Source organism: Ranitomeya variabilis, chromosome 4 (genome assembly GCF_051348905.1).
Source record: "Ranitomeya variabilis isolate aRanVar5 chromosome 4, aRanVar5.hap1, whole genome shotgun sequence".
Classification (NCBI taxonomy): domain Eukaryota; kingdom Metazoa; phylum Chordata; class Amphibia; order Anura; family Dendrobatidae; genus Ranitomeya; species Ranitomeya variabilis.
The window spans coordinates 696,208,540-696,234,123 of NC_135235.1; the positions used below are offsets into that span (position 1 = coordinate 696,208,540).

General features: G+C 45.4%; 1 protein-coding gene across 3 annotated transcripts; it reads left to right on the forward strand.

Moving 5' to 3' along the window:
• The first annotated feature begins 563 nt into the window (after positions 1-563).
• Positions 564-24,844, forward strand: LOC143767667 (uncharacterized). Of its 3 annotated transcripts, none has more exons than XM_077256142.1 (7): positions 564-864; positions 1,500-1,649; positions 1,779-1,952; positions 2,035-2,158; positions 2,240-2,337; positions 3,406-3,496; positions 18,996-24,844. In XM_077256142.1, exons 2-7 carry the CDS (start codon positions 1,578-1,580, stop codon positions 20,351-20,353), a joined length of 1,917 nt encoding a protein of 638 aa, XP_077112257.1. In that variant the 5' UTR covers positions 564-864; positions 1,500-1,577; the 3' UTR covers positions 20,354-24,844. The 3 variants fall into 3 exon arrangements, with proteins under 3 accessions (XP_077112257.1, XP_077112255.1, XP_077112256.1); XM_077256140.1 differs by having other exon boundaries at positions 663-799; XM_077256141.1 differs by having other exon boundaries at positions 686-864; positions 1,500-1,952.
• The last annotated feature ends 740 nt before the right edge of the window (positions 24,845-25,584 follow it).

A 25,584-nucleotide genomic window follows, 5' to 3' on the forward strand; every position in this document is an offset into this window, starting at 1 on the left:
CCCCCGGCACCGAAAATAATACTATCAGTGTGGGAGTGGCCGAGCTGCCTCATCCTGGCTGTTCATTCTCGCTGTTCATCCAGCGCGGAGCGGAGGTGAGTGGCGGCGCCGAGGTGGCCGCAACCATTATGTGCGGTGCGGGGGGGGGGGCGCGGCGACGCGAGGCGATGATCTGACCGCTCAGCTGTCAGATTTGCAGCTGAGTTCGGGCAGGGCGCGCCCGCGCTCAGCACTGAGCGCGGCATCCGCGCCCCTGACAGCCCTTAAACAGCAGCAGCAGCGGGCAGGGGACCACCGGGGCCCGAGGCCTCTCCTGCGCCCCCCGGCCCCACGGCGCCCCGTGTGGCCGCCCTGCCCGCCCTGTTGAAGAAACGGCCCTGCAAACAGGGCTCCGCTCAGTACACGCCCGGCTCTGCTCCGTACACCTCGTACACATGACTCTGCTGTCCACCTTTTACACGCATGGCTCCGCCCCGTACACCTCGTACACACACGGCTCTGCTACATCCACCCTGTAAACCCCTCCTGACCCCACACATAAACTTCCCCTCATCCAGCACCATGACAACCAGCACAGCAGAGTCCTGCATACACTGAGGCCCCTGATCATGTGACCCCTGACTCCTCCCCTCCTGTGACCTCATCACAGGTCCTGTGCGCACAGAGCAGCTGTAGAAATCTCAGGCCTCAGTGGTCTCACCCAACTTCTGCTCTTTCTCCTTTTCTTGCAGGGGCCGCAGTGGATTTCATCCTGGATCCATAGAGCCGAGTAGAGGAGCGATGTTCCTTCAGTCTGATGGTAATTGATGGTGATATTTGTCCAACGGCCACTGTACCGAGTAAATCCCACCAGGACTGTAGCAGGTAAAGACCCCAATATCCACCGGTGTCCCTTCTAATTGGGGGAAAGTACCAAAGAAAAACCATCATATCCCGAGAAAGAGAAACCCCGTACATGGAGGCATTGGCCTCAGATATCTCCGGTCTTGTTCTTACCAACAATCTCTTATAAAAGCCTCAAACTTCTGTGTGTGACTCAGACCTGAGATCTAACGTGATAGAAGATTACAGTGCGGGGAAGACGGGAAACCTTCATATAGAGGCCGGTGGTGATGGAGTCAGTGACGGACTCTGGACAAATCTGGTTCTAGAGCCATAGTAGAAGATGAAGATGTCGTCCTCATCATGAAGTAGTTATTTCTCCTGTCACGTGTAATGAATATCTCCTGCAGTATTACTAATGCCGATTCCAGTGTCTGTAAATGAGACGAGAATTAGCGTTATGGAAGATGAGTCTATGAGGAACGTATTCAGCTGCCGACTCCGAGGAAGAAACTGCTTGTTGTCTGTGGCCTAAATATATAGGATTTATTAGTAGATGTAAAGAAGGAAAATACTGTAAAATAATAAATCTAATTTGTTTCCCTTATTATCTCCAGTAATTGTATTATTACACAGGATTTTATGATGTTACATCGGCTCATCTTCTTCTCATTCAGGTCTCTACAATATCGGATCCTCTCAGTGAAGATCTTCTACAAAAGAGAATTTTCCTGATTTACCCATCAAGGATTGATATGGACAGAGACAAGATGGCGGAGAGGATATTACACCTCACCCTAGAGATCCTCTTCCGGCTTACTGGAGAGGTGAGAGATTCTGATGACGTCACATTACATCATTCTTATCTATGGGAATAACAGATGGACAGAACTGGAGAGGTGAGGACTCTGGAAATGTCTGTAGTGAGATTTATTAATGTGTCTATCCATTACCAGGATTATACAGTAGTGAAGAAGACCTCTAGTGAGCGCTGTCAGGACCCTGAGGGATGGGGAAGACCCCTGAGCCCAATCATGTGGTCTCCACCTCACCCCCTGATACATGAGGACATCAATGACCAGAAGATCCTAGAACTCACCTACAAGATGATTGAGCTGCTGACTGGAGAGGTGACACTGCTGGGAATGCTGGGACATTATACAGTAACGCTATGAAGGGATTGGGGGATGACGGTATCATTGTATGTGTCAGGTTCCTATAAGGTCTCAGGATGTCGCTGTCTATTTCTCCATGGAGGAGTGGGAGTATTTAGAAGGACACGGAGATCTGTACAAGGACGTCATGATGGAGGTTCCCCAGCCCCTCACATCACCAGGTAATAGACAGGACTAAATACACACGGCCTATAATTATCTGTATGTAAAGAATGAATTCAGTCCCTGTATGTTTCCTCCAGATCTATCCAGTAGGAGGGCAACACCAGAGAGATGTCCCCGTCCTCTTCTTCCACAGGACTGTAAACAAGAAGATCCCAATGTTCCTCAGGATCTGCAGGTAGATGGAGAGAAGGTGTCAGGAGATCCCCTCCCCTATGATGTGTAGGCGGCTGTGAAGGTCTGGTTCTACGTTATTCCAAGTCAAATGAACCAATGAATATTCTCTTTTGAGAATTTGTTCTTTGGTAATACTGTGTTCTATAATTTTTTTTATTTTTTTTTAATTAATTTTTAAAGTTGTGAAAAAAAATGTGAATTTCTGGGAAAAACACCATTCAAGTTAGAGCAGTAGAGGATTCCAACAGATATGTCACGAGTAGTGATGAGCGAATATACTCATTACTCGAGATTTCTCGAGCACGCTCGGTTATCCTCCGAGTATTTTTTAGTGCTCGGAGATTGTTTTCCTCCCCTCAGCTGATGATTTACAGCTAATAGCCTGCTTGATTACATGTTTAGATTCCCTAGCAAACAGGCAACCTCCACATGTACTTCAGCTAAAGCCTCTTTCACACTTCCATCTATTGTCTCATGTCAAAATCCGTCGATTTTTGAAAATGCAGGATCCCGCATTTTCCCATAGACTTGTATTAGCGACGGATTGTTGCGGATGGCCATCCGTTTCATCCATTGTGCACTGGATCTGTCTCTCTCTTTTTTTTTTTTTTCAAAATTGGGCGTTAAAATTTTGAATTTGGCTAATCTTATGATATATCAAATTAAACCCTGAACCGTTCTAAACAAAATGTCCTCTCCAATATCTTTATCTTATTTCTAATACAAGATATGATAAAAAATTTAACATCATACAAGTCCAAAATTCAGACTTTCTTAAAACTTTAGAAATCTATAAAATTTAATGGAGATAAAAATGTTAAACTTTTTTTTTGTAATTCGCTAAAATAGGACTTAATAAAATAAATTAAATAAAAATCTAAAGACATGAGGTAAAAAAATATTCAGATTGGGGTCAATTGACATTGAATTACCCTGCTCAGTCTTGTTTTATCCACCAGTATTATATGTTTTATACTTGTGTAATGAGAACGGTGGAGATGGCAGGATTAGAGCTGATCATAGATGTGACTTCTCCATCTGTCTGTGACTTTTACAATATTTGTTTCAGGGAGAAGATCTGACCCATATTAATACTACAGAGACATATGTGAGGGGTGAGGAGTGGTGTAAAGAGGAGATTCCTACATATGACTACCCAGGTGAGTAGTAACCACTAAATGCAGAGAAGTCACAGATTCTTCTCAGTCACCGGCTATGGCTGCTTTATCGGTGGTGTAGTCCGGCTGTATCACAATCCTGTGATCACCATTTTGCCTCTAGACCAGAACTTTCTCCTCCACCCAAAACTGTTTAAATGGCTTTGGACATTGAAAGCCCTTTTCTATAGAACTTACAACCTGGACGATCCACCTACCCCAGGGATTAGATGACACTAACAATTACCTGCCCAGATCTGTAAACTACAAAGCCAAATGACAGCATACGTAGAATGTGCTGACAAGTTAGAAAATCACTTGAAGAAAATATTATGATAGTCCTCTAAGAGAAAGCGGAGGGTAATGATGCTGTTGGCTTTCTAGAATCCTGATATGTTGTTGGATAATCTACCTTCTCTCCCTTCTGTGCTGCTGGATGTGCTCATATGGTCCCTACAAGACCAGGTCCAGTCTGAATTTCTGTACAATAACAACAGAGATTCCCTTTATCCTTTGTCTATGCACTTTTTTCCTCCAAAAATGGGGGGGGGGGGTGCATCTTATAGTCCGGATGTAGAGGCTCTGGCTGTGATAGGCAGGTGGGGGTGCGGCATTGGCAGAGCAGCGGGTCAGAGAGACAGCAGTCGCCTACTGTGGTTAACTCCTGTGCCCGCTGCTAAAGAGAAATGAAGATACACTGCATTCCACTGGAGGGCAATGAATATTAATTTCTCTTTAGCATCCTGGTATGATTGGCACCCATCCCCATCCTGGTATGCATGGCCCATCAGAAAACATTGAAAAACCAAACCATTACACTTACCTTCCCAGCGCTCCATCGCATCGTCCTGCTCCATTGCCAGCAGCTGCTTTATGCTTGTAAGCAGTGCATGGGAGGTACATCATGTGCTGCTTGCAAGCCAAAGGGTAACTGCCGGAATACTCACTGTTATGCACCCCGAGACTGTATGCGTGGAGAGCAGTGAGTATTCCTTGCTTTTCAGTAGCATCCGCAGTGTCAGCCAGAGCCTTCCTGCAGCTGCCAGCGGTCATGTGTTCCCACTACTAAAGAGAAATGAATATTCACTTTCCTCCACGCCCATGGAGCTCATTTCTATTACGTAGCGGCACATGTGATTGCCTGACAGCTGCAGGAAGGCTCTGGCTGATACTGTGCATACTACTGAAGAGCAATGAATACTCACTGCTCTCCATGCACACAATCCCAGCATGCATAGCAGTGAGTATTCCGGCTGCTGCCCTTCGGCTTGTAAGCAGCACATGACTTCCCTGCCATGCGCTGCTTACCAGCATAAAGCAGCTGCTGGCATTGGAACAAGATGCTGTGAGGGAGCCCGGGAAGGTAAGTGTAATTTTTTTTTTTATGTTTTCTGATGGGGCTATGCGTACCAGGATGAGGGTGAAGGCTAATCGTACCAGAATAAGGATGGGGCCAATCATAACAGGTTAAGGATGGGGCCCTGCATACCAGGATAGGGATGAGTGAGGAGCCATGCATACTAGGACGAGATGGGGCCCTGCATACCAGGATAGGGATGGGGCCATGCATTTTAGGACAAGATGGGGACCCTGCATAACAGGAGAGGGATGAAGCAGGAGGATGAGGGGGACCATTCCTACTAGGATGGGGATGAGGGGGCCATGCATACCAGGATGAGGATGAGGGGGACCATTCCTATCAGGATAGGGATAAGGGGACCTTGCACACCAGGATAGGGATGAGGTGGCTGTGCATACCAGGATAGGGATGAGGAGCCATGAATACCAGGATAGGGATGAGGAGTTATGCATACCAGGATAGGGATGAGGTGCCATAAGTACCAGGATAGGGATGAGGAGCCATGAATACCAGGATAGGGATGAGGAGCTATGCATACCAGAATGGGGATAAGGGGGGCATACATACCAGGATAGGGATGAGAGGGCCATGTATAACAGGATAGGGATGAGGAGACCATGCATACCAGGATAGGGATGAGGAGACCATGCATACCAGGATAGGGATGAGGAGCCATGCACACCAGGATAGGGATGATGAGCCATGCATACCAGGATAGGGATGAGGAGACCATATATACCAGGATAGGGATGAGGGGGCCATGTATACCAGGAGGATGAAGGGACCATGCATACCAGGATAGGGATGAGGAACTATGCATACCAGAATGGGGATAAGGGGGCCATACATACCAGGATAGCGGTGAGAGCCATGTATACCAGGATAGGGATGAGGAGACCATGCATATCAGGATAGGGATGAGGAGCCATGCATACCAGGATAGGGATGAGGAGCTATGCATATCGGAATGGGGATAAGGGGGCCATACATACCAGGATAGGGAAGAGGAGACCATACATACCAGGATAGGGATGAGGGGGCCATGTATACCAGGAGGATGAGGAGACCATGCATATCAGGATAGGGATGAAGAGCTATGCATATCGGAATGGGGATAAGGGGGCCATACATACCAGGATAAGGATGAGGAGACCACACATACCAGGATAGGGATGAGGGGGCCATGTATACCAGGTTGAGGGGACCATGCATACCAGGATAGAAATGAGGGTGCCATGTGTATCAGGAGGGGGATGATGGGGCCATGTATACCAGGATAGAGGATATTAAGTACAGAATTGACCACATTTTTTGCTTCATTTTTTTTTTCCTAGTTTCCTCCTCTAAAACCTAGGTGCGTCTTATGGTCCGGTGCGTCTTATAGTCCAAAAATACTGTAACTTCAAGGAGGATTCTTATGAACTACATAAAAACCATTACACCTGTGCCATGATATATCGCTAAGCTGTGTGTGGCTGTTGGCTGTAATATACATTTATTCACACCTGCAGGAGATGTGTTGGCATGGCTCGAGCCCTGGTTTCATGACTCTCCATGTCATAAATTTCATTATGTTTTCAATTGTAAAGGATTCAGATTACTGCACAATCTCTCCTGAAATGGGGGTGCTAATACTTTCTCTACTCTTCTGGTCAGGACTCATAGTACCTCCAATGGTCCACAATTAAATAAATGCAACTCCGGTTTACTGTTGGAGTTCTCCCCTCTTACATACGTTATTGTTGGGACTGTAACTTTTTTTATTCTATGTCTTTTTTTTACATGTTCATTCTGTATGATAGTTTGATTGTGGTGGGATTGATCTGTCTGACTTATCTGAGTCTGTAACTCCCTGATGGCCTTTAAAAAAGGTTTCCATTGCATCTTCCAAATGCCAAGATCTAATTTTACAACACCTCAGCTCTGTACTATAAGGTTATGTGTGCACGTTGCGGATTTGCTTGCAGAAATTTATGCAAGGTTTTCCTATCGCCACGACAGCACCCTTACGAGAGGGGATCCGCCCACCATCTGGACAGGAACCTACAGGATTTAAAGGGGTGGTCCCCCTCACCACTCCAGTTTGGGTTCCTGTCCGGATGGCGGGAGCCTGCAGGAGATTCTCTTACCCGGGTCCACCATGCCTCTGCGCGGTTTCCTTGAGAACGGCAGAATCGGGGACTCTGGAAGCAGCGTCGGGGGTGTTCTTTTTCAGACCCCTCCTCGTCTGGTCGTGTGGTACGCGTTCCCAGGGGTCGGCAGGCCGCCCTGGGTCGCGTGAATGCCGCAGCGCTGTCTGTAAGCGCGCGGCGCCGGCTCAGCGTCCTTCATACAGAGGACCCGGAAGTGGAAGGTAGGACTTCCGGGGTATGCTGGGGGAGGAGGCGCGGCTGCATGTATTAAGCAGCGGTGACTGCAGGAGAATGTGCGGCAGTTTTGACTTCGGTTGCGGATACAGAGCACCTTCAGGTGGAGGTGCCTGACCAGCGTAAGAAGAGTGACAGCAGCCGCTCCAGGAGCAGCAGCAGCGTGGTACGGGGGCAGGAGCAGGCAGGTGCCTCAACGTCACGTATGGATTCCCCTCCTCAGAGACCGGTACTATACAGTTCAGCCTTGGTGAGTGTTTACAAAAAAAACAAGTAGCTGATATAGTTTCTCTGTCCTTGTGCTTTGTTTTAGGCCAAGAAATCTGCTAAATCCAAGCACAAGCAATGTGCAATGTGCGGTTCCCCTGCCTGATAGTTATCAGAAAAGGCTCTGCCAAACTTGTATTTGTCAGACCTTGGAATAGGAGGCTCCCCTTCGTGCATCAGACCTCAGGGCAGTTATAAGGGAGGAGATTAGTAGTTCCCTTAAAAGCAGTCGGCATGAGAGATCCAGGGAGGTATCGCCATTATCGAGCCCGTCTATGCAAGAGGGTGAATGCTCACGTTCCTTATCACCATCCTCTTCAGATGAAGAGGGGAGACCTTGCTTTTCAGTAGATGGAATGGACGCACTAGTCAAAGCAGTTCGTACCACCATGGGGGTCGTAGAAAACAAGGAGCCAAGGTCAACCCAAGATCTAATGTTTGCAGGGTTGTGCCAAAGGAGCCGTAAATCGTTTCCGGTAGTGGATACGGTGAAAGAACTTGTTAAGCGAGAATGGGATAAGCAGGATAAGGGTTTCCTGCCATCATCAGCGAAGAGAAGGTACCCCTTTGATGATAAAGTCCTGGCGGAATGGGTTAAAATTCCTAAAGTGGATGCGGCTGTGGCTTCCACGTCTAAATCAACCACCTTACCGCTAGAGGATGTAGGCCTTCTAAAAGACCCTGCGGATAGAAAAGCAGACATGTTCCTTTAAAAAGGTCTGGGAAGCATCGTCGGGGGCTTTCAAACCGGCAATTGCCGTCACTTGCACTGCCAGATCAGTTATGGTCTGGGTAGCCCAGCTGGAGGAGCAGCTAAAAACTAAGGTGCCTCGTGACAAGTTTCTGGATTCACTATCCCAGATTCGGGAAGGTGTAGCATATTTGGCAGACGCCTCGGTGGATTCCCTGAAACTTGCAGCCAGATCAGCAGGACTCTCAAACGCTGCCCGGCGAGCCTTATGGCTTAAGACCTGGAAGGGGGACGAGCAGGCTAGAGCTAAACTATGTACTATTCCGTGTAGGGGTGAGTACTTGTTTGGGCCAGTGCTGGATGACATCCTAGCTAAGGCTGATGATAGGAAGAAAGGTTTTCCTAAAGTGTTCAATCGTACCTTTAGGAATACCTTCAAGAGACGTTTCCCATACCGGAGACCTTACTCAGCCCGGAATTGGGAGCCGGCGGAGCCGAAGAAGAGAAGTTCAGACTTCAACACCTCATCATCTTCTTCAAGACGTAGGCGAAATTGCCGATAGATCGGACCTCCCAGTAGGGGGCAGATTAAGGCATTTTTATGCTCAATGGGTCAGAGTAACTTCCAGTAATTGGATCCTAGGTATAGTTAGGTCGGGATTAAAGCTAGAGTTCCGGGAAAGACCTTCAGATTATTTTATATTGACTGCCCCTGGTTCCTTAAACCAACAGAAGGCCCTGGAAAAAGAGATTCAAATGTTGAGACAAAAGGAAGTTATTGTAGAGGTTCCAAAAGATCAGGAGGGAGAGGGGTTCTATTCCCCCTTATTCTTAATCCCCAAACCTGATGGTTCCTTTCGAACCATCATAAATTTACGGAAACTGAACAGATTTTTACAATACCATGCCTTTAAAATGGAATCAATTAAATCGGCAACTAAACTTCTTTTTCCCAGGTGTTATATGACAGTCCTGGATTTAAAAGATGCATACTACCATCTGCCCATTCACAAAGATCACCAACGGTTCCTCAGAATGGCGGTGCGCCTAAACAATCAGGTCAGGCACTTTCAGTTTACAGCAATGCCATTTGGATTATCTATGGCACCAAGGGTGTTTACTAAGGTCATTGCGGAAGTAATGGCCTATGTCAGAGAGCAAGATACTTTAGTTATTCCCTACTTGGATGACTTCCTGATAATGGGTAGTTCATTTGTCCAGTGTAAAGATCGCCTAAACTGTATAATATCTTCTCTACAGGACCTAGGTTGGTTGGTCAACCTAGAGAAGTCAAAACTAAGGCCATCGACTGTTCAGACCTTCTTGGGTATTCTGCTAAATTCAGAGAATCAGCTGTGTTTTCTTCCAGAAGAAAAGAAGCAGAAGGTTATACACAAAGTCAGCACGGTGATAAAAAGACCAAATCTGACCTTGAGAGATGCAATGTCCCTGTTGGTATCGTTAACAGCGTGCATACCGGCTGTTCAGTGGGCTCAATTCCACACTCGGGTATTACAAGCCCAGGTCCTGGATACAGAGAAGAGCCTTCAAGGTCAGTTAACCGGAAATCTCAGGCTATCTACCGCCACTCTAAACAGTCTAAAATGGTGGCTAAATATAGAACATTTGTCAAACAGAGTTTGTTGGGAAATAGTACCAGACAACACGATCACGACCGATGCCAGTCCAATAGGATGGGGAGCTCACATAGGAGATGTTTGGACTCAAGGGCAATGGTCTCCCTTAGAAGCCCAAGAGTCCTCCAATTGGAAGGAGCTCATGGCAGTAAAAAATACCCTGCTCAGATGGCTACTGTTGCTTCAGGACTCGCATGTAAGAGTCCAGTTGGACAACACGACAGTAGTAGCATACCTCAACCATCAGGGAGGGACGAGGTCAAAGTCTCTGATGATCACCACCGCAGACATATTCAACATGGCCGAGACTCATTTTCGCTCTCTTTCAGCGGTTCACATACGAGGGGAACACAACATACAGGCAGACTACCTCAGCCGTCATTCTCTACGTCAGGGAGAGTGGGTTCTAAATCGGCTAGTTTTCAAACAGATAGTGGGTCTGTGGGGATCACCAGTCATAGATCTGTTTGCTACGAGGGAAAACAGACAGACCAGGAAGTTTGCATCCCTTCGGGTAGCGGACAACCCTTCCGTAGTGGACTCCCTTCAGATTCATTGGGGGTTCCCTCTAGCCTATCCATTTCCCCCACTATGTCTGATTCCGCTAGTTCTCAGGAAAATCAGGAAGGAGGGGGCAAGGGTAATCCTGATTGCCCCCTTCTGGCCCAGGAGGGCATGGTTCTCCTTACTCAGGGCAATGTCAGTGACCGACCCCTGGGTGTTGCCCGTAATTCCAGATCTTCTTTCTCAGGGTCCATTCCGTTATCCCAAGGTGGAATCTCTGCATCTCACGGCGTGGAATTTGAGAGGGAATTATTGAAAAGAAGGGGATTTTCTGATGCTTTAATATCTACCCTTTTAAATAGCTGAAAGGAGATTACTACTAAGATTTACTGTAAGGTCTGGAAAAAATTTCTTGCCTTTTACCAACAGCCCTTTACGGATAAAATTCCAATTCCGGCTATTCTGGAGTTTTTACAGAAGGGCCGTGAATTGGGTTTGGGGTAAATACCCTTAGAGTTCAGATATCAGCTCTGGGGGCATTGTATAACAGCAATGTAGCGGGAAATAGATGGGTATCTAGATTTATGAAAGCTATGGATCGGAGTAACCCTGTTCATATTGTTAGATTACCTCCATGGGATCTAAATTTGGTTTTAGATGCATTAACAGAACCCCCTTTGAGCCGTTAGATTCTGTCTCCATTAAAAATTTAACTCTAAAGACGGCCCTGCTAGTAGCCTTGACTTCTGCTAGAAGAGTGAGTGATATGCAAGCGTTGTCAGTAGACCCTCCTTATCTAATGGTCTTTCAGGATAGGTTAGTCTTGAAGCCTGACCCAGCATACCTACCGAAGGTAGCCTCTAAGTTCCATAGGAGTCAGGAAATATATTTACCTTCATTTTATGATAACCCAGTTTCAGCAGAAGAACAAAAATGTCATAGGCTAGACGTTAGAAGAACAGTATTAGAGTACCTACACAAAACAGAACCCTGGAGGCAGAGTAGGGCTCTGTTTGTCTCCTTTCAGAATCCAAGGAAGGGGACGAGTGTTACTAAAGGTTCTATTGCCAGATGGATCAGAGATGCAATATGTCTTGCCTATACTGCCAAAGGTCAGACTCCTCCAGAAGGCATCAAGGCCCACTCCACTAGAGCCATGGCCTCATCCTGGGCGGAGAAAACGGACGTCTCCATAGACGTGATATGTAAGGCGGCAACGTGGTCATCTCCTTCCACCTTTTATAATCATTACCTTCTTGATCTATCATGTAAGGCCAATTTAGACTTTGGCCGTTCAGTACTTAGTGCTGTGGTCCCTCCCAGGTGATTAGTCTTTGAAAGTCTCTCGTAAGGGTGCTGTTGTGGCGATAGGAAAACTGGTTTTTACCTACCAGTAATAGGATTTTACAGAGTCCACGACAGCACCCGCACATTCCCCCCCGTAGTTAAATCACTGGTTTCTGCACTCTTTGGGAAGTGTGCCATTAGTTATCACTCCTTTAGAGGTGACGGTATTTAGTAATGTTTAAGTATATATGATTATGTACTAACTCAATGGGCAGTGTCCCTTATACTCTGAAACACAAACTGGAGTGGTGAGGGGGACCGCCCCTTTAAATCCTGTAGGTTCCTGTCCAGATGGTGGGCGGATCCCCTCTCGTAAGGGTGCTGTCGTGGACTCTGTAAAATCCTATTACCGGTAAGTAAAAACCGGTTTCTGCATCTCTTAGCAGAAAAGCGCAGTGGAAAATCCACGCGTTTTCTATGTGGCTTTTTATGGGACACTCGGTATTAAATGGACTACGGCGGACAGGGAGTATTTGTTGGTTTATTATTTTTGATTGTTTGCCGGAGACGCGGGTGTCGGTATTAGGGGTTCGGTGTATGTATTTTGTATGTGAATGTGTAAATGTTTTGATCTACAATTGAACACAGGCGTCGGATGATGAGACTATTCTTCCATCATCGGCTCATGCTGTCTCTGTTAGGCTACTTTCACACTAGCGTCGTGCACTGCACGTCGCTATGCATCGTTTGGTTGAAAAAACGCATCCTGCAAAAGTGCTTGCAGGATGCGTTTTTTCACCATTGAGTTGCATTAGCGTCGCATTGCGACGCTTTGCCACACGTCGGTCGCAACCGTCGTGCGACGGTTGCGCCGTTTTGTGGCGAACCGTCGGCTGCAAAAAACGTTACATGTAACGTTTTTTGCTGCCGACGGACCGCCATTTCCAACCGCACATGCGCGGCCGGAACTCCGCCCCCACCTCCCCGCACCTCACAATGGGGCAGCGTATGCATAGAAAAACAGCATCCGCTGCCCTCGTTGTGCGGCGCATTCACTGCTAGCGTCGGTACGTCGGCCCGACGCACTGCGACGGGTCGAGTACGACGCTAGTGTGAAAGTAGCCTTATATGTGACAAAAGATGTAGGCGGATGAGAGTAGTAGTCCCATCAGATGACGCCTGGTTTCACACGTCACATGGGTACACACACACACACACACAGACAGACACACACACATATTCTCCACCCACACACAGAGACACGCACACAAGCTCCGTCCACACACTCTTCCTCCTTCTGACATAGTAACATAGTTAGCAAGGCCGAAAAAAGACATTTGTCCATCCAGTTCAGCCTATATTCCATCAGAATAAATCCCCAGGTCTATGTCCTTCTAAAGAACCTAATAACTGTTAGATACAATATTGTTACTCTCCAGGAGGACATCCAGGCCTCTCTTGAACCCCTCGACTGAGTTCGGCAGCACCACCTCCTCAGGCAAGGAATTCCAGATTCTCACTGCCCTAACAGTAAAGAATCAACTTCTATGTCTGTGGAAAAACCTTCTCTCCTCCAGATGCAGAGAATGCCCCCTTGTGACCGTCACCTTCCTTGGTGTAAACAGGTCCTCGGAGAGATATTTGTATTGTCCCCTTACAGTGGGTATGGAAAGTGTTCAGACCCCTTTAAATTTTTCACTCTTTGTTTCATTGAAGCCGTTTGGTAAATTCAAAAAAGTTCATTTTTTTTCTCACTAATGTGCACTCATCACCCCATCTTGACTGAAAACCCCCCCAGAAATGTAGATATTTTTTCAAATGTATTAAAAAAGAAAAACTGAAAATATCACGTCATAAGTATTCAGACCCTTTGCTCAGACACTCATATTAAGTCAGATGCTGTCCATTTCCTTGTGATCCTCCTTGAGATGGTTCTACTCCTTCATTTCAGTCCAGCTGTTTAATTAAAATGATAGGACTTGATTTGAAAGGCACACACCTGTCTATATAAGACCTCACAGCTCACAGTGCATGTCAGACCAAATGAGAAACATAAGGTCAAAGGAACTAGCCAAGGAGCTCAGAGACAGAATTGTGGCAAGGCACAGATCTGGCAAAGGTTACAAAAGGATTTATGCAGTACTCAAGGTTCCTAAGGACACAATGGCCTCCATAATCCTTAAATGGAAGAAGTTTGGGACCACAAGAAGTCTTCCCCGATCTAGCCATCCAGCCAAACTGAGCAATCGTGGGAGAAGAGCCTTGGTGAGAGAGGTAAAGAAGAACCCCAAGATTACTGTGGCTGAGCTCCAGAGATGCAGTAGGGAGATGGGAGAAAGTTCCACAAAGTCAACTATCACTGCAGCCCTCCACCAATTGGGCCTTTATGGCAGAGTGGCCCGACGGAAGCCTCTCCTCAGTTCAAGACATATGAAAGCCTGCATAGAGTTTGCTAAAAAACACATGAAGAACTCTCAGACTATGAAAAATAAGATTCTCTGGTCTGAAGAGAGGAAGATAGACCTGTTTGGTGATAATTGTAAGCAGTATGTGTGGAGAAAACCAGGCACTGCTCATCATCTGCCCAATACAATCCCAACAGTGGAGCATCATGCTATGGAGGTGTTTTTCAGTTGCAGGGACAGGATGACTGGTTGCCATTGAAGGAAACAGAGCTATCTTGGATGAAAACCTCTTCCAGAGTGCTCTGGACCTCAGACTTGGCTGAAGGTCCACCTTCCAACAAGACAACGACCCTAAGCACACAGCTAAAATAACAAAGAAGTGGTTTCAGAACAACTCTGTGATCAGCCAGAGCCGTGACCTAAACCCAATTGAGCATCTCTGGAGAGACATGAAAATGGCTTTCCACCAACATTCAGCATTCAACCTGACGTAACTGGAAGGATCTGCAAGGAAGAATGGCAGAGGATACCCAAATTCAGGTTTGAAAAACTTGTATCATTCCCAAGAAGACTCATGGCTGTACTAGCTCAAAAAGGTGCTTCTACTCAATACTGAGCAAGGGGTCGGAACACTTATGACCATGTGATATTTCAGTTTTTCGTTTTTAATACATTTTCAAAAATTTCAACATTTCTATTTTTTTTTCAGTCAACATGGGGTGCAGAGTGTACATTAATGGGAAAAATGAACTTTTTTGAATTTACCAGATGGCTGCAATGAAACAAAGAGTGAAAAATTTAATGGAGTCTGAATACTTTCCTTGCCCACTGTATATACATATACATACATATATATATATATATATATATATATATATAGAGAGAGAGAGAGAGAGAGATCACCCCTCAGTCTTCTTTTTTCTAGACTAAATAATCCTAATTTTGGTAATCTCTCGGGGTATTGTAGTTCCCCCATCCCTTTATTAATTTTGTTGCCCTCCTTTGTACTCTCTCTAGTTCCATTATATCCTTCCTGTTCACCGGTGCCCAAAACTGTACACAGTACACCATGTGCAGTCTAACCAGAGATTTGTACAGAGGCAGTATAATGCTCTCATCATGTGTATCCAGACCTCTTTTAATGCACCCCATGATCCTGTTTGCCTTGACAGCCGCTGTCTGACACTGTCTGCTCCAGGTAAGTTTATTATTAACTAGGATCCCCAAGTCCTTCACCATGTCAGATTTACCCAGTGGTTTCCCATTCAGTGTGTAATGGTGAATTTGATTCCTTCTTCCCATGTGTATAACCTTACATTTATCATTATTAAACCGCATCTGCCACCTTTCGGCCCAATTTTCCAACTTTTCCAGATCCATCTGTAGCAGAATACTAACTTCTCTTGTATTGACTGCTTTACATAGTGTTGTATCATCTGCAAATATTGATATTCTACTGTGTAAAACTTATACTAGATCGTTAATAAATATGTTGAAGAGAATAGGTCCCAACACCGACCCCTGCCTTACACCAATGGTCACAGCGACCCAGTTAGAGAATATACCATTTATAACCACCCTCCGCTTTCTATTACTAAGATTATCTATCACTTTCTATCATTTCCCATTGACAATTTGCAGCATTTCTGACAGCAAATACACAGCAAGTTCGTAAACCTTTTTACACCTGCGTTTTTGCTGCGGATTTGACTTACTCAATGGAAGTCAATGGGTGCAGAAACGCTGCAGATCCGCAAAAAGAATTGACATGCTGCGGAAAATAAAAGGCTGCAAATAAGGATGGGAATTTCTGGATCATGTACACAACACTTCAGGAATGTAATTGATTAACATTGCTTAAGTAATCCATTGCATTTTTGGAGCATTTCAGCGCGGAAAAAACGCTGCGGAAGCACTACAAATCCACATCGTGTGCACATAGCCTAAAAAATAGTTATCTTTAAAAGTATATTTCTTCTTGAAACTCATGTGATAGAAAATATTGGTGATAGTTTAGATTGCCAAGAGCCACAGAGCCTCATACTCTAATTACCTCAGAGAGGTTTCACCATTAGTTACTCAATTTTTTTTATACCTAAGAAGGCTATTCAGCTTGATAATTTCAGTAGATGTGTTATTGTCTATACTCAAAGTTTTGCCCATGACTCTTTAACTTCTTTAACCCCTCTACATCTGGACTTGCACAGAGACCTCTAGGTTGGGCCATGCTGTTACTTTCTATTTTGTAGTGTAAGATAGTAAGAAGAATAATATGGTAGTCAGGTCACAACCATGAAGTCAGAGAAAATACAAAATCAACAGACACAAGAATAGTCCGTAAACTGGCCGGGGTCATAACAGGAAACAAATAAACAAGCCAGGAGCTGAACACAGGACAGAACCAGAGGAGAACAAGGCTGTATCTGTCAGTTTCCTGCAATATGTTTCGGGCTTTAGTAGGGTTTGGTATTTTTCAATTGGCTGAAACAGGGAACAGATTACTTCAGCTGAACAACACGCACACTCATAGTGCGAGACAGGATGGTACTACATGTCCCAGGTACCCTAACCTTAGTGGCTGGACAGAACCGGTGCCACTCATAGCTTCTGGTTCTGATGTCTCCTCCATTACCAGCACCGCCTGCAGAATGAATAAGGCAGCGCCTGTTGACAGAAACAGACATCTCAATAGCAGATTCCAGAGGAGATAGGACACACCATTTGCTCTAAAATGACAAAATATCAGAAAACCAGAACAGTAAAAATCCCCCAAAAGTGACTATATATTTGGACAGTATAACTCTTAATGAATTGGTCTATAGGAGTAGTAACTATTTTGAGTCCACAGGCACTTCCAGGTGATTAGCACTCAATGGATTTTGGAGAGTAAAAATGGCAAATATGCCATTATTTTACCCAGCATGTAGTTCCCAGATTGTGCTTCAGGAGACACACACCGTAAATTAAATGGGTTCTTGTTACTGCAGCAATGCCAAATACATAGATGCTAAATGTGGTTTGTGCACAATGCAAGGCTCAGAATCGAGGGGGAAATTTGACTTTGGGAGAGCAGATATTGCTGGATTGGTTTATGGAAGCAATGTTGCTTTTCAAGAACCTTTGAGCCACTAATAATGTGGAAAACATTTTTTATTCCATTGACAAGTGATGGACCTGAGTGGGGACTTGGTTTTTGTAAGATGAGTAGAACTTTTTTGGTATTATTTTCGCCTGCATAACATTTTGCTGGCTTTTTATTCCATATTTGTGAGTCAGAATGAACAAACAGTTGAACACCATGCTCCTTTTGTTCATGCTCTGAGGCTTTCTATTAGACTGTGAACTGTCATTGTCTTGGTGAATAATTCAAACTTCTTTACATAACTTGCCATTTTTACTGACAGTTTAAGTAGATATGTTAAAAAAATATAAAGTTTGAGGATATTTTAACTCCTTGAGCAGCATGTCCATGCTCCACTTTCCTCCCACCTCTCATCTAACTCTCTCCTTGACAACCTCCAATCTGGCTTCCGTCCCCACCATTCCACTGAAACTGCCCAGTCAAAAATTACTAATGACTTACAGCCAAAGCTAACAGACAGTTCTCAATCCTCCTCCTTCTCGACCTGTCCTCTGCTTGAGTTGACCACTGCCTACTGCTACAGATTCTATCATCCCTTGGCTTCAAAGACCTTGCCCTGTCCTGGATTGCCTCATACCTTTTTGACCGCACATTTACCGTTTCCCACTCCACACTACCTCCTCATCCTGCCCTCTCTCTGTTGGAGTGCCTCAAGGCTCTGTCCTAGGGCCCCTACTTTTTTCCATCTATACCCTTGGCCTAGGACAACTCATAAAGTCCCATGGCTTCCCGTACCACCTGTATGCGGACGACACTCAGATCTACCTCTCTGGCCCCGATGTCACCTCTCTGCTGTCCAGAATCCCGGATTGTCCATCAGCCATATCCTCCTTCACCTCTCGCTTCCTAAAACTCAATGTAGACAAAACCGAACTCATCATCTTTCCCCATCTCGCATATCCCCCCTTCCTGATCTGTCTATTATGGTAAACGGCATGACGCTCTCTCTTGTATCTGAAATCCGCTGCCTTGGGGTAACTCTCGACTCTGCCCTGTCCTTCAAACCACACGTGCAAACTCTTGCCATCTCCTCCAACTCAAAAATATTGCCAGAATCCGTCCTTTCCTCAGCCCACTATCTACTAAAACTCTTGTGCATGCCCTCATCATCTCCCGCCTCGATTACTGCAACACCCTCCTCTGTGGCCTCCCCGCTAACTCTCTTGCACCACTCCAGTCTGTCCTCAACTCTGCTGCCTGGCTAATCTACCTCTCTCCTTGCTACTCCCCTGCTTCTCCCCTCTGCAAATCCCTCCACTGGCTCCCAATTCCCCAACGAATCCAGTTCAAACTACTAAAACTGATCTACAAAGCCATCCACAACCTGTCCCCTCTCTATTTCTCTGAACTAATCTCCCAATATCTTCCCTCACATAATCTTCGATCCTCCCAAGACCTCCTACTCTCCTCCACACTTATTCGTTCCTCACACAACCGCCTCCAAGATTTCTCCCGAATATCCCCCATGCTCTAGAATTCCACACCTTAACACGTCCAATTCCACCACCCTCGGATGCTTCAGATGGAACCCATCTCTTCAGGAAAGTCTACAGCCTGCAATAACCATTCTGCCGCCTCACCACCACCCGAGCTGCCGCCTCACCACCACCAGAGCTGCCGCACCCCGACCTTCTGTCTCTTCCCCATTATCCCATAGAATTTAAGTCTGCAAGGACAGGGTCCCCTTCCCTTTGTACCAGTCTGTCATTGTAAATTTGTTTACTGTAAATGATATCTATTGCTCTGTACGTAACCCCTTTCTCATGTACAACACCATGGAATTAATGCTGCTATATAAATTAGTAATTTTATTCTAAAATAATAATTGTTTTTTTCTTGGCAGATGACTGTACCAAGAAATCAGAGGGACAGCTGACATCTTCAATTTTTAAATCAGATGATCTTGAGATCCAACAGGATACAATTGAAGTGAATGCCATTACTCCAGATATACCATCATCCCTTCACAGCAAAAATCTGTCATCTGATCCTTTGGAACAGGTCCTGTCTTCTGATTCATTATCGACTACTAAAGCAAATCATAGTCGCAAAATAAGCATTAAAAAGCAAATTACTCCTAAATCAAAGAATCCATTATCATGTTCAGAATATGGAAATAGTTTTCCCCTCGAAAAGTCTTTTCTTAAACATAAAAAAATTCACACAGCAGAGAATAGATTTTCTTGTTCCAAGTGTGGGAAATGTTTTAACTGTTTATCAGTTTTTGTTAAGCACCAGAGAACTCACACAGGGGAGAAGCCTTTTTCCTGTTCAGAATGTGGGAAATGTTTCAGCCAGAAATCAGATTTGGTTAGGCACCAGAGAACTCACACAGGGGAGAAGCCATTTTCATGTTCAGAATGTGGGAAATATTTTACACAAAAATCAAAACTTGTTTGTCACCAGAGAACGCACACAGGGGAGAAGCCTTTTTCCTGTTCCGAATGTTGGAAATGTTTTAACCAGAAAGATAATCTTGTTACACACCAAAGAACTCACACAGGAGAGAAGCCATTTTCCTGTTCAGAATGTGGGAAATGTTTTAATTATAAATTAAGTTTGGTTACGCATCAGAGAACCCACACAGGGGAGAAGCCTTTTTCCTGTTCAGAATGTGGGAAATATTTTATCGAGAAATCATGTTTGGTTAAGCACCAGAGAACTCACACAGGGGAGAAACCTTATTCCTGTTTAGAATGTGGGAAATATTTTATTCAGAAATCAAAACTTGTTTGTCACCAGAGAACTCACACAGGGGAGAAGCCATTTTCATGTTCAGAATGTGGGAAATGTTTTACAAATAAATCAAATTTTATCACACATCAAAGAACTCACACAGGAGAGAAGCCATTTTCCTGTTCAGAATGTGGGAAATGTTTTAATTATAAATTAAGTTTGGTTGCGCATCAGAGAACCCACACAGGGGAGAAGCCTTTTTCCTGTTCAGAATGTGGGAAATGTTTTCCAAATAAATCAAATTTTATCACACATCAAAGAATTCACACAGGGGAGAAGCCTTTTTCATGTTCAGAATGTGGGAAATATTTTAACCAGAAATCAGAATTGGTTAGGCACCAGAGAACTCACACAGGGGAGAAGTCTTTTTCATCTTCAGAAAGAGGGAAATGTTTTACCCGAAAAGCGCATCTTGATCACCACCAGAGAACTCACCCAGAGGACAATGCTTTTTCATGTTCTTAATGTGGAAAATGTTTTAAACGGAATTAAACTCTTAAAAAAACATCAGAGAAATCGAGCACAGGAGAAGCCTTTTTCATGTTCAGAATGTTGGAAATGTTTTAACTGAAGATTGTATTTTCTTAAAGGGGTTGTGCACTACTATGGCAATGCTTTGTCATTCGTCATGTATGCCTTTGTTAAAATAAAAAAAAATCATACTCGCCTTCCGTGCCGATGCTGTTCCAGCGGTGTCAGCACTCGCGTTCCCGGGGCTCATATGAGGTTGTTGCATTACACAAGCCCTGAGCCCAATCAGCTCTGGCTTTACTTTCTCTGCCTTTGGACATATTGGAACATCAACAGGAAGCCAGGGCTGCGACTTCTCTTTAATTAACTCTTATTGTTCAGTTTGTCTGAAGGTGAGAACAGCGACGTCTGTGCTAATTGGATGCAGGGTTCATATGACATAACTACCGTATTTTTTGGATTATAAGAGGCACTTTTTTTCCCAAAAATTTCTGGGAGAAATGGGGGTGCGTCTTATAGTGCGGACATACCTTACCGGTCGTGATGGAGCAGGGTCCCTGGGTCGCTGCTGGAGGATGCAAGAGTGGAGCGTTGCTGCAGGCTAGGATGAGGAGGTTTTCAGATGTGCGGTGCATCGCTGCGGGTGTTTGTCCCTGCGGGGGCTCTGCTGACATTTTGTGAAAGCCTGGAGCCACTGCAATTACATGCTTTCCTATTCTATATGTGGAGTGCTGCTCTGCAGGTGGAGGTCGGTGCTGGAGGCTCCATTATTCTCTATGTGCAGTGCGGCTCTGCGGGTGGAGGTCGGTGCTGGAGGCTCCATTATTCTCTATGTGGTGTGTGGCTCTGCGGGTGGAGGTCGGTGCTGGAGGCTCCATTATCCTCTATGTGGAGTGCTGCTCTGCGGGTGGAGTTCGGTGCTGGAGGCCCCATTATTCTCTATTATTATTATTATTATTATTCATTTATATAGCACCATTAATTCCATGGTGCTGTACATGAGAAAGGGGTTACATACAGAGTTATAGATATCGTTTACAGTAAACAAGTTTACAGTGACAGACTGGTACAGAGGGGAGAGGACCCTGTCCTTGCGGACTTACATTCTATGGGATAGTAGGGAAGGGGCAGAAGGTAGAGGGCGAGGTGGCGGCTCTGGTGATGGCGAGGTGGCGGCTCTGGAGATGGTGAGGCGGCGGCTCTGGCGATGGCGAAGCGGCAGAATGGTTATTGCAGGCTGTAGGCTTTCTTGAAGAGATGGGTTTTCAGGTTCCGTCTGAAGGATCCGAGGGTGGTGGATAATCGGAGTGGGAAACGCTAAATGTGCGGTCGGAAAGGTATGAGACAATCCAGGACAGGGCAAGGTCTTTGATGCCAAGAAAAGAGAATCTGTAGCAGTAGGCAGTGATCGACTGTCGAAAGCAGAGGACAGGTCAAGAAGGAGGAGAATGGAGAACTGTCTGTTAGGTTTGGCTGTGAGTAAGTCATTAGTAATTTTTGTCAGGGCAGTTTCGGTGGAGTGGTGGGGCGGAAGCCAGGTTGGAGGTTGTCAAGGAGAGACTTAGATGAGAGGTGGGAGGAAATTTGAGCATGGACATGCTGCTCAAGGAGTTTTGAAGCAAACGGGAGCAGTGATATGGGGCAGTAGCTGGGCATAGCAGTTGGATCAAGGTTTTTTTGAGGATGGGTGTGATGGTGGCATGTTTGAAGGCAGAGGGGAAGGTACCAGTAGATAGCGATAGGTTGAAGAGATGGGTTAGAGCTGGAATGAGCATGTTAGTGAGGTTGGGGAGCAGGTGGGAGGGGATGGGGTCAAGTGCACAGGTGGTGAGGTGTGATTTGGAAAAGAGGCGAGTAAGCTCTCCTTCAGTGATGTTGGAGAGGGGGGTTATTAGGGAAGGGCAGAGGTCTGGTAGTTGGAGTGGTTGGGGTGGTGGAACAGTTAGGGTTTGCCTTGTTTGGTCGATCTTGTTTGTGAAGTAGGTAGCAAAGTCTTCGAAAGAGATGAGAGGAGTTGGAGGTGGCAGTGGTGGGCAGAGGAGGGAGTTAAATGTGCTGAATAGTTGTTTTGGGTTGTAGGATAGTGAAGAATACAAGGTTAGTGAAATAGGTCTGTTTAGCGGAGGTGAGGGCTAATTTGAAGTCAAATGTAGCTTGTTTGAAAGCAGTGAAGTCGTCTGGCAGGCGTGTTTTCTTCCAACGCCGCTCCGCAACCCTGGATGCTTTTCGAAGTTTTTTTGTGAGATTGTTATGCCAAGGTTGCCTATTGGTTCGTCGCACTGTGCCATGCATGAGAGGGGCGACTGAGTCTATGGCTGATGTGAGGGTGGCGTTATAGTAAGCGGTGGCGCTGTCCGTGTCGTGGAGTGAAGATATGGAGGACAGGGGTAGGAGAGAGTCTGAGAGTCTGTGAATGTCTAGATGTGCTCGGTTTCTGCGAGGATGTGGTAATGGCTGGAAATGGGGGGCAGGTGAGGAGGACAAGGATGAGAAGATGAGTTGATGGTAGTCAGATGGGGAAGGGAGAGGTTGTGAGATTAGATAAGGAACAGAGGCGGGTGAAGATGAGGTCTAGTGTATGTCCGTCTGTGTGGGTGGCTGTGGAGGACTACTGAGTGAGTCCAAAGGATGAAGTAAGGGCCAGTAGCTTGGAGGCTGCTGGCTGGTGGGTGTCAGTAGGGATATTAAAGTCACCCATGATGATGGTTGGGATGTAAGAAGAGAGAAAGTGAAGGAGCCAGGTGGAGAATTGGTCGATGAAGGCAGTGGCTGAGCCCGGTGGTTGGTATATGACAGACATTTGGAGTTTGGAGGGAGCGTAGATATGGACAGAGTGAACCTCGAAAGAAGGGAGGATAAGGGAGGGTGGGGGTTGGATAGGGTTGAAGGAACAGTTTTTAGAAAGATACCCACTCTTGCACCATGTCTGTTGCCAGAGCGAGGAGTGTGGGTAAATTGGAGGCCACCGTAACTCAGTGCTGCAGGCGAGGCCGTGTCAGGGGGCGTCAGCCAGGTCTCAGTGAGGGCCAGGAAGGAAAGGTTGCGGGAAGTAAAGAGATCGTGGATCACGTGGAGCTTGTTGCATATAGAGCGGGCATTCCAAAGTGCCCCAGAGAGAGGAAGCAGCGGGGTGGGGGTCTGTGGCACAGATTTTTAAGTGTGAGAAGGATAGGGTGAGAATCAGTGATGAATGAGGCGGGGGGGCAGGATTGGGGGATGTGTCGCCAGCAGTGAGAATAAGCACAGAAAGAGAAGCAGGTGGGTGAAGGAGAGTGATTGGCTTATATTATATTTTGGTAGTAGAGGTCTGAGGTTAGAGAGCAGGCCTGCAGATGAAGCGAGGTGGGGGTAAGAGAGAGGGGGAAATAGTTATGTGGTTTGACGGTGCGAGGGTATGGGGTTAGTAGACGGGAGTGAGGATTAGTGGAGCAAAAACGGTGGGGGAAATGTGAGCATGGTTAAAGAGCAGGGGAGAAAAAGAAAGGCAAGTAAATTTAGAAGACAGTGATTAGTCTAAGGCTATGTGCACACGTTCAGGATTTCTTGCGGAAATTTCCTTAGCAAAACTGTACATTTTCTGCAAGAAATCTGCATGCGTTTTTTGCGCGTTTTTACCACGTTTTTGGTGCTTTTTTTGCAGATTTTTCCGGAGGTTCCCAATGCAATAATATAGTGGGAAATCAGCAAAAAATCTGCAAAATTAATGAACATGCTGCGTTTTTTACCGTGATGCATTTTTTTCGCGGAAAAAAACGCATCATGTGCACAAAAATTGTGGAATGCATTCTAAATGATGGGATGCAAAATGTATGCTTTTTTGCGTGTTTTTATAGCGAAAAAACGCGAAAAATCTGCAATGTGTGCACAGAGCCTTACCGTCTGGCCAATTTCTGGACTATTTCTGGTATGTTTCAGATGATACACTTAAAATATGTCACTTGAAATTATGTCACATCTGAATAAAGTCAGATCTGACCCGCTCCATACAACTTATACCATTAAAATGTCCAAGAAATGAAGCCAGGTGAGAGAGGGAGGGGAGGAAGGAGGTGGAGGACAGTTCACAGCAGGTGACAATTAGCAGATTGCAGTTAATACAACATTTGACTACCAAAGGGGTGACCGTGGTCTTCACAGGAGCTGGATAACACCAATGGGTAATTATTATTAATCAATTGATAGATAGGCTTGTGCATTTGATGTAAGTAGAGCAGTATGGTGGGTGGCCCATTGAATGGGCACTGAGCTGTAACATGATAGTCTTTTATGACAAAACAGTATATTGAGATGCCACTATTCATCTGTACATTTAGTTGTGAATTATCAAAGCCTGTTTAGTTATATTGGTTATACCAGATTGTCCTGTGTTGACCTATGGTCAAATTATTCACCTGGGTAATTCACTTAGCATGTACTTGATACAAAAATATCCATTTTAATTGTGTAATAAATTCTTTTGATATAATAAATGATATGTTTAGCAAACTCTTGGTTCTCCTGTTTATAATTTGACTACCAAAGATGAAGATAGAGGCAGGATAAGATCAAAAGATGGGGCTAGGTGTGAGGAGCACAGACATGTCAATATGCAGTCAGAAAATTTTCAGAATGATACAGGAATTAAAGTCAGGGAAAAAGAAGCAACGTACCACTTAGAACGGATAAACAACACGTTTTGGACAGAGATTCCCGCAGCGCTCCATACTTTAGCTGCACAGATTTATGGACTAGGGGCTTAACAGGTAAAATCGGTGACCGCCCGATGCCGCCAGAAGCTGGTCTGTGATTCGCTGGATCAACCTAAGGACACCACGCTAGCCGTTGCCGGTACTACAATTCCCATCAGACTGTATTTAAATGAGGACCAGAGAAGACCACGATAAGTGCCATTTACATATCAGACTGTCGTATTAACCCTTTGTTTACTTCCCTTGTTACTATCCATTGGTTAATGTTATTAGCTCCCTGCGAGGAGACCATTGCTACCCTTTTCTTTGTTAGCCAATTAAACAACCTTGTTATACAACCTGGTTCTGCAATCCCTGCATACTGCATTCCCCGCACCTGCTTACACATCAATCCTTCTTGTTGATCCTTGATAGATATTTATTTTAACCCCTTCATGACCCAGCCTATTTTGACCTTAATGACCTGGCCATTTTTTGCAATTCTGACCAGTGTCCCTTTATGAGGTAATAACTCAAGAATGCTTCAAAGGATCCTAG